Below are 14,490 nucleotides of genomic sequence, written 5' to 3'. Positions count from 1 at the left end.
TTTTTTTAAAAAGATTTTATTTATGTATTCACCACACACACACACACACACACACACACACACACACACACAGAGGGGGGAGACCTATGCAGAGGGAGAAGCAGGCTCCCTGAGGGGATCCTGATGGAGGACTCAATTCCAGGACCCCAGGATCACAGCCTGAACCAAAGGCAGACGCTCAACCACTGAGACACCCAGATGTCCCTTATTAAGAGTTACTTAAAAGTAGGATTTATATTTTTAATACAGAAAGCTATATACACCCCCACCTCACGACACACCCACTATAACTTGATGACATTTAAAAAATAAATAAAACACAGCTATGGTTTGAAAGTGGAAATCAGAATACAAAATGAGAAACGCTTTCATTTTTTGGACCGTTCTGAGTGTATGTATAAAAACAGCAATTAAAAAAATTTTTTTTATTGGAGTTCAATTTGTCAACATTTAGCATAACACCCAGGGCTCATCCCGCCAAGTGCCCTCCTCAGGGCCCGTCACCCAGTCACCCCAACCCCCCGCCCACTTCCCCCTCCACTACCCCTCGTTCATTCCCCAGAGTTAGGAGTCTCTCATGAAAAACAGCAATTTCATAGGATTCCACCTAGTATATGCCAGCAGCCACCGTTCTAAAGCTTTCTATGTATTAACGTCCTTAAATTCCTCAACAACCCCACGGAGTAGGTACAATCATCACCCTTCCTTGGTAATAACACACTTTCTCCCAGGGAGAAGCAGAACGATCTGGGGGAGTGCCAGCAATCTAAGCAGCTTCCACGTGACTTGAAAAGTTTAGAGAAACACAGAGGTCAGTATAAGCCATTAAGGGCCGGGAGGGTTTTCCGCTGGGTGTCTGACACGCGCCCTCTGGGGTGCCACACTCCACGCGTACTCAGTCCGAAGGGCAGGCCCCCGCTGACCCACCCGCAGCCGCGTACCAGCCTCTAGGTGGCTGCGGGTGGAAGGCGCGCCGGGCTCCGCTGCCTCAACCAATCTTGCTAGAGTAGGCGTACTCCCTGCGAACAAAAGCGTTCGGAGTGACTGCCACTCTGGCCACTCAACGCCGAGCCCAGGCCCGCGCCTCCAATCACGGCGGAACTTCCGATTGGTGGAGTCCCTCTGAAGTAGGGTGGACTGGCAGGAAAGGTCCCGCCTCCCTAGGGTTCTCAGCCAATCGCGGTGTCCGAGCGGCAGCCGCCGGGTTCGGTTGCGCTGTGTGTAACGATCTGGGGACCTGAGGGCGGGGCGGGGAGCAGGCCGGGGTCTGTGGGGAGGGGACGCTTCCCGCGGGCGCGCGGAGCGAGGACGGTGACAGCCACGCGCGCACGTGCGCGCCCGGCCGCAGCGCGGCCCCGAGACCTCCCTCGGCCGCTTCGAGGCGCGCGGGGGCTGGGCCGCTGCGGTCTAGGGGCCCCGTCCCGGGGCGTCCCCAGCGTCCCCGGCCCGAGACCCTGAGCGCCGGGCAGAGCCCATCCGCTGGGTCTCGGCTCGTGTTCCGTCCCCGTGGCCGTAAGGGTCCGCCCCCCAACTCCTCTTTACGCTCCCGGGGCAGGGTCCTCACGGCCCATGCTGGCCGCTGGGGGCCCGCGCGGACCAGCCAGCTCCCAGGCGGGCCAGTCGGCTACCATGGTGGCCCTGAGGCCTGTGCGGCTCCTCCAGGGGGGCTAACAGGTCCAGAGCGCAGGCCTCGGGGCGCGAGGGTCCCGGGCCTGAGCCCCGCGCCATGGCCGGGGCCATCGCTTCCCGTATGAGCTTCAGCTCGCTCAAGAGGAAGCAGCCCAAGACGTTCACCGTGCGGATCGTCACCATGGACGCCGAGATGGAGTTCAATTGCGAGGTAACCGACTGGCAACCCCGACGGGCTGTGGCAAGCGGGAGCCGGGCGGAATCCGGCGGGATCCCCGCTCGCCCGGCCCCGCTGTGGGTCGGGCACCAGCTGGGGCGCCCCTGCCGCGGTGACAGTCAAGGTGGAAGCTTGAGGGATCCAGCTCGTATCATCTCTGAGCATAGACGGAGCCAGCCAGAACCAGAAGGAGCCATCTAGGCCCAAATCCTCATGTTAAAGATAATTGCTGCTTTTTTCTTTCTTTCTTTCTTTTTTTCTTAGGGCTTTTGGGTTTGGAAGCACTTCATTCAGGTTTTCATTCATTGTTACTGGAAGCGTCCGTGGAAGGCGAAATTCTGGTTTTCAGTGTCAGACTTAAGTTCCAGCTCTAAGTTTTTTTGTTTGTTTGTTTGTTTTACTTCATTAGATATTTTTATGTGCCCCAGGTATTAAAAGTTGCGTCTTGTGTTTTGGAAAATCTATACTTACTTCCTTTTTTTCCAAAAGCTTCCATTTTCTGGAAGTGAACTGTTTCAGATAAGAGTTGATGTCTAATACTTTTCATGCAGTTTACACCATGATGATAAGTTATCATTTGTTGAATGTGTTGTAAGCGTCAGACATTAATACGTTTAATTCTCACAACAACCCAATGAGGTAGGCACCCCAAACTATGTATCTAGTTTGTGGCAAAGTGGGATTTTAAGTCCAGCTTTTAGCCAAAATAGTACTGCTTCTCATGTAATTTAAGTCCTTGCTAGTCCAAAGTGTAGTCTGTGAAACCAGCAGCACTGACAGAAGTGACCTAAGTCAGGGGTTGACAAACTTTTTCTGTAAAGGGCCACGTAGTAAATATTTTCAGCTTTGCAGGCCATAGGATCTCTGTTACAACTACTTAGTCCTTCAGCTCTACTATTATAGCACAAAAACAGCCTGATGATTCACTTCTAGTATGACAGTGTGAGTAGCTTCATTGACCTCCCTTGGAAGACTAGGAAAAATTACTTCAAAAAACTCAACTATTTAAACCTTCTGGAAATGGTCCTAAGGGCAAACATTCATCAAATGAATAAAGGGCTATTTGAGAAAATCTATGAAAATTTGCTAAGGCGAGAGTCTATGGTATTTGAACCAAGGCTACTACCTCCCTCCCCACTTCCAATTCAGCAGAGTAGAGATTCCACTCCAGACTGCTGTAACCCAGAACACAGGGCTCCCTCTTCCCTAGCTCCCTGTCAGACCACTTTTTTCCCAGGAGGAACAGGATTTCAGTGTTTCTTATTCTGCATAAGCTTACTTGTTGCTGAGACTAAGTACCAGATGTGTATAGTTGAAAGATGGGGCTTACTTCTTCTATACAGCTCCTATTCACAGAATGGGAGCTGTGCCTTGTGCATGGCATGCTGAGACTACTGGGGCCCCGGTTACTCCTGGCCCAGGCCCAGCTTGTGCAATGGTGGTTCCATGCCAGAGGAGGCAAACTGAGAAAACTTCAGGCTTGTGTGTTCCCCCAATCCTTCCTCTTCCACCAAGGACTCAGAGATTTTACCTGGAGGGAGAAGGCGGCTTTAAAACCTGTAGCTCCGGGATCCCTGGGTGGCATAGCGGTTTGGCGCTTGCCTTTGGCCCAGGGCGCAATCCTGGAGACCCGGGATCGAATCCCACGTCAGGCTCCCGGTGCATGGAACCTGCTTCTCCTTCTGCCTATGTCTCTGCCTCTCTCTATCTCTCTGTGACTATCATAAATAAATAAAAATTAAAAAAAAAATTTAAAAAAACAAAACAAAAAACCTGTAGCTCCTGCTCTCTTCCCAAAGGCAGTTACTTCATTTGCAACAAAATGTGGAGAAGTGTATCCCTAAAGGAACTCTTAAAACAGTGGAGGATTTGATGAAGAGCAATTGGGAGGAGATTATGGATTTTTTTTTAAATTTTATTTATTTATGATAGTCATCACAGAGATAGAGGCAGAGGGAGAAGCAGGCTCCATGCAGGGAGCCTGACGTGGGATTCGATCCTGGGTCTCCAGGATCGCGCCCTGGGCCAAAGGCAGGCGCTAAACCGCTGCGCCACCCAGGGATCCCGGAGGTTATGGATTTAATGAAGATCCAGCCTAGAAGGTAGGCCAGCTAGTTTGCAGGAGAGAATCAGAGAACTAAAACAGCTGGAAAGAGCCCTTCATGGGATTGAAAAACTTTACCCCCCAAAGAGCCACCGTTGATTGGATTACTTTGTAGAGCAAGTTATGCTCCAGGGCATGGATGAAAATAATAGAAGAGTAAAACACAATTAATGGAGTTTAACAGCTGGGTGTGATTAGGGGGATGAGAAAGAGCCCTATTAAAACCACTGACACCCAAGGATGACTGTGGCCATAACTGAATTTGTGCCTCTCTGAAGAAAACATCATAGGCCTTAACACTGTGTGAAGGAGATAGATTTCACTAAAACATTCCAGCTCATCACTAAATGAATGAACCAATAACAAGCCCTGGGGCTGGGATGGGGAGAACCAGTACAGTATCTATGTTATTTAGATAATGTATTACCTAAAATGTCCAGTTTCCAGCAAAAATTATGAGGCCTGCAAAGAAACAGGGAACTATGAACCATTCAATGGAAAAACACTAGCAATAGAATTGCCTGTGAAAGTGACCAGATGTCAGATTTTGCAGAAAAGATTTCAAATAGGCATTACAAACATGCTCACAGACCTAAAGGAAAACATAATTAAAGAAGGAAAGTATAATGAACGTTTTTGCATCAAGTAGAAAAGATCAGTAAAGAGAGAAGAATTTTAAAAAAGAACCAAATGAAAATCCTGGAGTTGAAAAATACCATTACTGAAATAAAAATTCACTAGAGGGACTCAAAGTAGATTCAAACTGGCAGAACAAAGAATTAGCCTGCTTAAGATAGAATAATAGAGGGATCCCTGGGTGGCGCAGCGGTTTGGCGCCTGCCTTTGGCCCAGGGCGCGATCCTGGAGACCTGGGATCGAATCCCACGTCGGGCTCCCGGTGCATGGAGCCTGCTTCTCCCTCTGCCTGTGTCTCTGCCTCTCTCTCCCTCTCTCTGTGACTATAATAAATAAATAAATAAATAAATAAATAAATAAATAAATAAATAAAAATAGAATAATAGAGGGCAGCCCAGGTGGCTCAGCGGTATAGCGTCTCCTTCCGCCCAGGGCGTGACCCTGGATACCCGGGATCGAGTCCCGCAACGGGCTCCCTGCATGGAGCCTGTTCTTCCCTCTGCCTGTCTCTGCCTCTCTGTGTGTGTCTCTCATGAATAAGTAAATATTTTTAAAAAAGATAGAATAATAGAGACTATGCAGCCTGAAGAATAGAAAAAGAATGAAGAAAAATGTACAGAGCCTCCAAAAAAATGTAGTAAATCATTAAGTGCACATGTGTGATGGGAATACTAGGAGAGGAAAGAGAAAAAATATTTTTAAAAAATAATGGGTGAAACTTCTTTGAATTTGTTGAAAAACAATAGCTTGGACATTTAGAAAGCTCAGTAAACTCCGAGGAGGATAAATACAAAGAGATCCATGAGTAAAACAATGCTGAAAGTCAAAGACAAGGAGAAAATCTTGAAAAAACAGCAAGAGAAAAGGACTTACCACATACAAGGAAATTCCTTTTTTTTTTAGATTTTTATTTGTTTATTCACAAAAGACACAGAGAGAGAGAGGAAGAGGGAGAAGCTGACTCCACGCAGGAAGCCCGATGTGGGACTCGATCCCTGGACTCCAGGACCACACCCTGGGCCAAATGCAGACACTTAACTGCTGAGCCATCCAGGTGTCCCATACAAGGAAATTCCAATAAGATTAACAGCTGTCTTCTCTGCAGGAATCATAGAGGTCAGAGGCTGTGGGATAACATATTCAAAATGCTCAAAGAAAAAATTTGTCAACTAAGAATCCAACATCCAGCAGAGCTGAATATTTCAAAATGGCTATTTCGATTATGAGGGTGAAATAAAGACTTTCCCAGGTAAATGCAAACTGGAAATGTTGCTCAAAGACCTGCCTTACAAGAAATACTAAAGGAAAAATTTTTTTTTTAAAGATTTTATTTATTCACGAGAGACACACAGAGAGAGGCAGAGACACAGGCAGAGGCAGAAGCAGGCTCCATGCAGGAATCCTGATGTGGGACTTGATCCGGGACTCCAGGATCATGCCCTGAGCCGAAAGCAGATGCTTAACCTCTGAGCCACCCAGGCAGCCCATTAAAGGAAATTCTTGAGGCTGAAAGCAAGTGGCCTCAGATAGCGATTCAAATTGACATTAAAAAAAAAGAGGACTGGGATGTCTGGGTAGCTCAGTGGTTGAGCGTCTGCCTGTGGCTCAGGGCGTGTCCCAGAGTCCTGGGATTGAGTCCCACATCAGGCTCCCTGCATGGAGCCTGCTTCTCCCTTTGCCTGTGTCTCTGCCCCTCTCTTTCTATGTCTCTCATGAATAAATAAATAAAATCTTTACAAAAAATTTTTTAAAAAGAGCATTGGGAAAGGTCATTATATAATTATAAAAGACAATAGAAATTTATATTTTTCACTTCTTGTAACTGATTTTAAGAGCAATTGTATAAAATAATAACTTATGTAACATCATTGGGTCTATGACATACAAATGTAATATAAATGTAGTATACTTGCCTATAACAGCACAAAGGAGGTGGATGGGAGCAAAGCTGTAATGGGCTGAGGAAATGATCACAGATGGTAAAGTAATAACTATAACAATGTATTGTTGGCTTTGTAATTTTAATATGTATATTTTAATAATATAAACATTCATATATAATATTTATATTTATTATAATCAATATATTAAATATTTTATAAGACATATTTATAATATATTATGTATGTTTATATTATACATTAAATATATATTAAATATAAATAATAGAAAGGTAGAAAAAAGGTAGAAAGGGAAAAAGGTAGAAAGGGAAAGGAGATGTATAGGAGTAATATTTGTATATATCATTGGAATTAAGCTAGTATAAAGCTGAAGCTGATTCTTGATAAGTCAAGATTATTTGGTAAAACCTAGAGCAACCACTGAACACCCCAAAATACTTAAAAAGTATAGTGAAGAAATAATTAAGTAAATGTAAATGCTTCATTAGAAAATATTCACTTAATGGAAAAACAAATAGTAAAGGAGGAATGGAGAAATAAAAAAGACATGAAACACATAGAAAACAAAAATGAGAGTTGTACACCAAATAATTATATGACTTAAATGAGATGGACAAATTCCTGGAAAGACAGCAACCACCAAAACTGTCTCAAGAAGAAGCAGACAATCTGAATAGACCTATAACCAGTAAAGAGATTAAATTAGTAATAAAAATACTCACGATGAAAGGTCCAGGCTGTCCATAGTAGAGGCCCAAATGGCTTTACTACTGAATTCTACCAAACATTTCAAAAACAATACCAATTCTTCACATACTCTTCCAAAAGAATAAGAGGCGAGAACGCTCCCTAACATTTTATATGGCTAGCATTACCCTGATACCAAAACTCAACAAAGCTATCAGAAGAAAACTAGAGACTAAGATTAAGATCTCTTATGAATATGGAAACAAAGCTGGGTGTCTAGCTGGCTCAATTAATAGGTCATGTGACTCTTGATCTCGGGGTTGTGAGTACTAGCTTCATGTTGGGTGTAGTCATATAATTATTTGGTGTACAACTCTCATTTTTGTTCTCTGTGTTTCATAAAAAACACTTAACAAAAATATTAGCAAACTGAATCCAGCAACATGTATAAAAAAAAGAATCACACATCATAACCAAGTGAGATTTATCCCAGGAATGCAAGGTTGGTTTAACATTGAAAAATCAAAGAATATAGTACATCATATCAGTAGAATAAAAAAACAAAAATCACATGATCATCTCAATAGATGCAGAAAAAGCACGACAGAATCCAACAGCATTTCTTGAAAAACAAACAAACCACTGAACAAATAGGAATAGAAGAGAGCTTCCTCAACCTGATAAAGTGTATCTGTGTAGAACTTATAGCTAACTATCATACTTAATCGTGAAAGACAGGATGCTTACCTGCTAAGATCAGGAACAAGACAAAGGTATCTTGCCACTTCTATTTAACATTGTGCTAGAGGTTCTAACCGGGACAGTTAGGCAAGATAATGATATAAAGGGCATTCATATTGGAAAGGAAGAAATAAAAATTTATTCACAGATAACATGACCTTGTATATAGATTCTAAGAAATCCTCTATAAAAACTATTTGAACTAATAAATGAGTTCAGCATGGTGCAGGATACAAGAGCAATATAGAAAAATCACTTGTGGGATGCCTGGGTGGCTCAGTGGTTGAGCATCTGCCTTTGGCCCAGGGCGTGATCCCAGGATCCAGGATTGAGTCCCACATCAGGCTCCTTGCATGGAGCCTGCTTCTCCCTCAGCCTGTGTCTCTGCCTCTCTGTGTCTCTCATGAATAAATAAATACAATCTTAAAAAAAAGTCACTTGTAATTCTATATATTTGCAATGAACAATATGAAAGTGAAATTAAGAAAATTCTATTTACAATAGTATCGAAAAACAAAATACTTAGGAACAAATTTAAAAAGTGAAAACTTCTACTCTGAAAATTATTAAAACATTGATAGAAATTAAAGATCTAAATAAATGGAAAGACCTCCCTTGTTCATAGAAGATAAGATTTAGTTTTTTTTAAATTTTATTTATTCATGAGAGACAGAGAGAGAGAGAGAGGCAGAGACATAGGCAGAGGGAGAAGCTGGTCCTGATGGAGGACTCTATTCCAGGACCCCGGGATCACAGCCTGAGCCAAAGGCAGATGCTTAACTGCTGAGCCACCCAGGCATCCCAGATTTAACATTGTTAAGGTGGCAATATTCCCCAAACTGATCTACTCATTCAACACAATCCCTATCAGAATCCCAGTTTATTTCTTTGTAGAAATTGATAAACTGATTCTAAAATTCAATGGGATTGCAAAGGGATCCAAAATAACTAAAACAATCTTGTAAAAGAAGAGGAAGATAGGAAGACTCCTACTTTATTTTAAAACTTACTACAAAACAAGCATAATCAAGACAGTGTAGAAACAGCATAGAGATAGACATATAGATGAATGGAATAGAACTGAGAGTCCAGAAATAGATCCATACATCTATGATTAACTGATTTTTGACAAGGGTACAAGACCATTCACTGGAGGAATGAATAGACTTAACAACAGTGCGGAGACAATTGGTGAACTACATGCAGAACAATGAAGTTGAACCTTTACAGCACATACAAAAATTAAAAAGGCGTCAAAGACCTAAATGTAAGACCTAAAACTGTAACACTCTTAAATCAGGGATAAATCTTTATGACTTAGGATTAGGATGGTATTCTTAGATATGACAACAAAAGCATGAGTAGCAAAAGGAAAGGTAGGTAGACTTGATCAAGATTAAAATCTTTTGTGCTTTGAAGGATACCATCAAGAACATGAAAAGAAGGAATATTAGGAAATCATGAATTCATAAGGGTCTTATATCTAAAATAAGAACTCTTATTGCTCTGTAATAAGAAGCCAAATAATTAGAAAATAGGCAAAGTAGAGGTTCCTAATGGGCTCAGTCAGTAGAGCATATTACTCTTTATCTCAGGGTTGTGAGTTCAAGTTCTATGGCCCATGTTGGCCATAGAATTTACTTAAAAAATTGGCAAAGAATCTGAGTAGACATTTCTTCAAGGAAGATATACAAATGGCCAATAAGCCAATAAGCAATAAAAAATGTTTAACATCATTAGTCATCAGGGAAAGGAAAAAAAAAAAAACACCGTTAACTACCACTGTACCACAATGGGAGCCAACCACTACGATGACTAGAATCAAAAAGGCATAATATAATAATAAATGTTAGCAAGAATACGGGGAAATTGGAACCCTTATACACTGCTGGTGGGAATGTTAAATGGTGCAGCCACCTTGGGAAACAGTTTGGTAGTTCCTCAAATAGTTAAATATAGAGTTACCATATGACCCAGCAATTCTATTACTAGATATGTACTCAGGAGAACTTCATGTATGTCTATAGAGAAACTTGTACACAAATGTCTATAGCAACATTATTCATAAGATCCAAAAGGTGGAAACAACCCAAACATTCATCAACTGATGAAAGGGTAAACAAAAGTTGGTATATCAATACAATGGAATATTATTTGGCTAGACTAAGAAGGAATGAAACAGTAAGTATATGTTACAACATGGATGAACCTTGAAAACATTATCCTAAGTGTAAGAAGCAGTCACAAAACGACAACCTATTTCATTCATCAGTCAGTGTAGAGTGGGGGATGTGTAGGGAAATAGAAAGTAGATTTATGGTTGCTGGGCAGCCCCTGTGGCACAGCGGTTTAGCACCGCCTGCAGCCCAGGGCGTGATCCTGGAGACCCTGGATTGAGTCCCACGTCAGGCTCTCTGTATGATGCCTGCTTCTCCCTCTGCCTGTGTCTCTGCCTCTCTCTGTCTCTATGAATAAATAAATAAATAAAAAATCTTAAAAAAAATTTATGGTTGCTTAGAGCTCGGAAAAAGGTGCGGGGATGCAGGAATGATAGCCAAGGGGTACAAGGTTTCTTTCGAAGTGACGAAAATATTCTAAAATTGACAATGGTGGTGGTTGCATAACTATGAATATGCTAGAAACCATTAAATTGTGCACTTTAAGTGAATTTTAAGGTATGTGAATTATTTCTCAGGCTATATTAAGGAAAATGCAGCCTTTGACAAAATGGGAACAAAAGACATGACTTTGTTCCAATAGGGCAGCTCGGGTGGCACAGCGGTTTGGCGCCGCCTGCAGCCTGGGGTGTGATCCTGGAGACCTGGGATCCAGTCCCATGTCGGGCTCCCTGCATGGGGCCTGCTTCTCCCTCTGCCTGTCTCTGCCTCTCAGTCTCTCTCTCTGAATAAAATAAATAAATTAAAAAGAAAAGAAAACTATTTGTGAACATTGAAATCTGAATTTCGGGACGCCTGGGTGGCTCAGCGGTTTGGCACCTGCCTTCGGCCCAGGGTGTGATCCTGGAGTTCCGGGATCGAGTCCCACATCGGGCTCCCTGCATGGAGCCTGCTTCTCTCTATGTCTCTACCTCTCTCTGTCTCTCTCTCATGAATAAATAAATAAAATCTTAAAAAAAAAAATGAATTTCATGTAATTTTCACAAATGATGAAATATTATTTAAAAATTTACATTTAAAAATATAAAAATTACTCTTAGCTTTTAGATTGCACAATAGGTGGCAAATTAGGTTTATATTGTGGGGGATGCCTGGGTGGCTCAGCGGTTAAGTGTTTGCCTTCAGCTCAGGGTGTGATCCTGGAGTCCTGGGATCGAGTCCCACATCGGGCTCCCTGCAGGGAGGCTGCTTCTTCCTCTGCCTGTGTCTCTGCCTCTCTCTCTCTCTCTCTCTCTCTCTCTCTCTGTGTCTCATGAAAAATAAAATCTTTAAAAAAAAAAAAAGGTTTGTGTTGTGGGTCATAGTTTGCTGACCCCTGATCTAAGCTTCTTCCTTTCTCTCTCTCTTCTTTTCCTTTTCCTTTTCCTTTCCTTTTCCTTCCTTCCTTCCTTCCTTCCTTCCTTCCTTCCTTCCTTCCTTCCTTCCTTCCTTCCTTCCGGATTTTGTTTATTTGAGAGAGAGAGAGAGAGAGAGAGAACATAAGCAGGGGTAGTGGCAGAGGGAGAGGAAGAGGGAGAAGCAGGGCTCCCTGCTAAGCAGGGAGCCTGATGTGGGACTCTATCCTAGGACCCTGGGGTCATGACCTGAGCCAAAGGCAGACTGTTAACCAACTGAGCCACCCAGGTGCCTCTCTCTATATATTTAAAAGTAATCTCTGCTTCCAATGTGGGGCTTGAACTCACAACTCTGAGATCAAGAGTCACATGCTTTACTGACTAGGTCAGCCAGGTGCCCCCCATCTAAGTTTCTATTTGGTAAAGGTCATGAGATGTTGTTAGAGGCTAACTGGTAGGGAAAGGGATTTTGTATGAGATCTCTTCAGCCATAATTTTACCATGAAAATCTCTTTTCTTTAAACAGATCCCAGACACAAAGAGGATGTACAATATTATCGGCTATAGCAGGGTTTCTCAACCTTGGTACTATTGACATTTTGGCTGGATGATTCTTTGTTACGGTGGGGGCTGTCCTGTGCATTGTAAGATGTTTAGAAGCATCACTAGATGCCAGTAGCACCTTCACACTCTCCCAGTTGAGACAACCAAATGTCTTTAGATGTTGTCAAATGTCTCCAGGGGGAAAGCACCCTTCTTTCTCCTCCTCTTCCTGCCACCATATTGAAAACCACTAATCTATATAGAAGATGGAAGTAGTGATATTCAGAGAGGCAGAATGGTATAGAGTCTGTCAAATATACCAGTAAATGACCTACGATCTTGATAAAATGAGAATCCTGATTTTGTACTTCTATGGTAGGACTGAGAATTCTACATTTCTAACACATTCTCAACTCTCAAATGATGCCAATGCTGCTGGTCCAGGGACCACACTTTGAGTAGGAAAGCATTACTACAAAGTGCCTAGGCACTGAAATAAAATAGACCTGGGCTTGAATTCCAGCTAGACTACTTCAAGCTTGGATAAGATACCTAAGCTCTCTGAACCTCAGTTTTCACGCATCAGTAACATGGAACTAATAATAGTGACCCTGTAAGGTTTTTTTTTTTTTAAACTTATTTATTTGGCCCTGCAAGGTTTTATAAGGATTCATGGAATACATAGTGTCAGGCAGAAGAACTAGAAGGGACTATAGTTGGCCTAAAGTAGGAGGCTCAGGTCACCATGGTCACTGCCCTGTTGTGATTTGTCAAGCTGTTGCATCTCATTGACTTTCCAGTGTGAATACCTGTATTCTTTTAAAAAAGTAACAATAGTCTGATTTATGATGATAGAGCTCTGAGAAACTATTAGCCTTTCTCTCTTGCCTTATTTTTATGTTGTATATTAACTAAGCAAGATGCCAATACAAGAGATAGCAGATGCATTTTGAAGAAAAAAAGAGATGGTACTTGGGGAATTCTTGACTTTTTTTGGGTCAAAGTTAGGTGGTTTCAGAACCAGTGGTAGTTAACGTATGAATCATGTTACCTTATGCTAATAAGTTCAGAGATTTTTGCTGTGGAGATAGGGAATAAATCTCTCTCTTGCACTACTTGCTGCATTGCGCAGTTGGCTTGCTGTTTCAGAGGATTTTTCCACTTGAAAGATTTGATATTTGTCATTTTGAGAAAGTGGGTGCTGAACGTAATTTACCAGGAGGCTAAATGGTTATGTTATTTCTTATCTAGGCTGGAATTTTACTCAATAATTCAATCTATCAATAAGAAGAGCCAAATATGAAAAATTTCTCAAAATTGAGTCGTGAGAAATTCTAATACCATCTTATTGGAAACAAAGCCTCCTTCTCTTCTTGGTTGACATCCCAAATGTTTTCACATACCCAAGTGGGATTATGATTGGATTAAACACCAACATTACAGATCATTCCAACATAGAAGTGGACATAAAGTAGGAACTTTTGCAAAGGGAAAACAGAAAGAACGACCCTGGCATTTTCAGGAAGATGTTACATTCTAGACACCCCAAGATTTAGATAAATGCTTCCCTTTTAGGATGCAAACTCCCGGAGGGCTGTGATTTCAGTAATTTCAGAAGAAAGATAGTTTCTCTCTTATCTTTGGGTTCTCCCATGGGGTGTAAATTGTGCCCATGGATGGCCTGGTACTGCAGATCTGGGACGGGGCAATCAGGTGCATGATGGATGCCCTTGTGCCAGTGAAGATTGAAGGAAGCAGGGCATATACTGGCTAGTGCTGCCATCTGCTGGACCCCATGTCTGCTCTTTTGTAGGAGGAAGGGCTAAGGAGTAGCAGTTACTGTGTGCCAGGTACTGTGCTAAATACTCCAAAAGTACTACCTCATTTGATACTTACAATACAGACTCATTCACTTATTCACTCAACAGGTATTTACTGAGTACCTAGCAGTGATCAAGACCTACTTAGGATGGAAGCCCTGTCATTGGCTTCATTTTCAGAAGTTTCAGCAGGGTACATAGTCTGCTTAAAGTCCCCCACAGAGCCACTGTCTATTCTGAAGAGAAAGAAGAGGACAGGAACAGACAGTGGGAGAGTCTCAATAGTGACCAAGGAGGCTAGCAGTTGCTTATTTGAACCTCAAAACAAGGTGTTCAAGTCAGTCGGGGAGGTCTTAGCTCAAGTTCTGGTTTACTGTCTGGGCTCTGAAACAGCACAGCTTAGAGGTTATGAACATCTCAGGATAGCATCGTCTTAGGAGCCTGATCCCAGGCTCTGCTCTAACCTTAGACAAGTTCCTTAGTCTCTCAGATGCCTGTTTCCTCGTCTGTAAAATGGGGAGCATAATAATTCTTCCTGCATGGGGTTGTTGCAGGAATTAAAATGGAGTCATTATTGGTAAAGTACTCAGACTAGCACCTGACATGGGTAAGTTCCATATACAGGTTGTTCCATAAGAGAAAGTAAATCTAGGGCTTCTCCTTATTTGGCTCCCTTTCCTAGGCTCTCCTGTACTTCCTCA

At 42.4% G+C, this 14,490-nt stretch overlaps 1 protein-coding gene across 4 annotated transcripts in view; it reads left to right on the top strand.

The window, feature by feature from the left end:
* Positions 1-1,256: 1,256 nt before the first annotated feature.
* The window catches only part of NF2 (NF2, moesin-ezrin-radixin like (MERLIN) tumor suppressor), a 79,744-nt gene continuing 66,510 nt past the window's right edge, over positions 1,257-14,490 (top strand). For all 4 annotated transcript variants that reach the window (XM_055321951.1, XM_055321952.1, XM_055321955.1 and 1 more), the window contains exon 1: positions 1,257-1,840. In XM_055321951.1, the coding sequence (XP_055177926.1) occupies positions 1,727-1,840 (114 nt within the window). In that variant the 5' untranslated portion in view covers positions 1,257-1,726. The remainder of the gene's footprint in view (positions 1,841-14,490) is intronic.

Source organism: Nyctereutes procyonoides, unplaced genomic scaffold, assembly GCF_905146905.1.
Source record: "Nyctereutes procyonoides isolate TBG_1078 unplaced genomic scaffold, NYPRO_anot_genome, whole genome shotgun sequence".
Lineage (NCBI taxonomy): Eukaryota > Metazoa > Chordata > Mammalia > Carnivora > Canidae > Nyctereutes > Nyctereutes procyonoides.
This window is presented reverse-complemented; position numbering and strand designations above follow the sequence as displayed.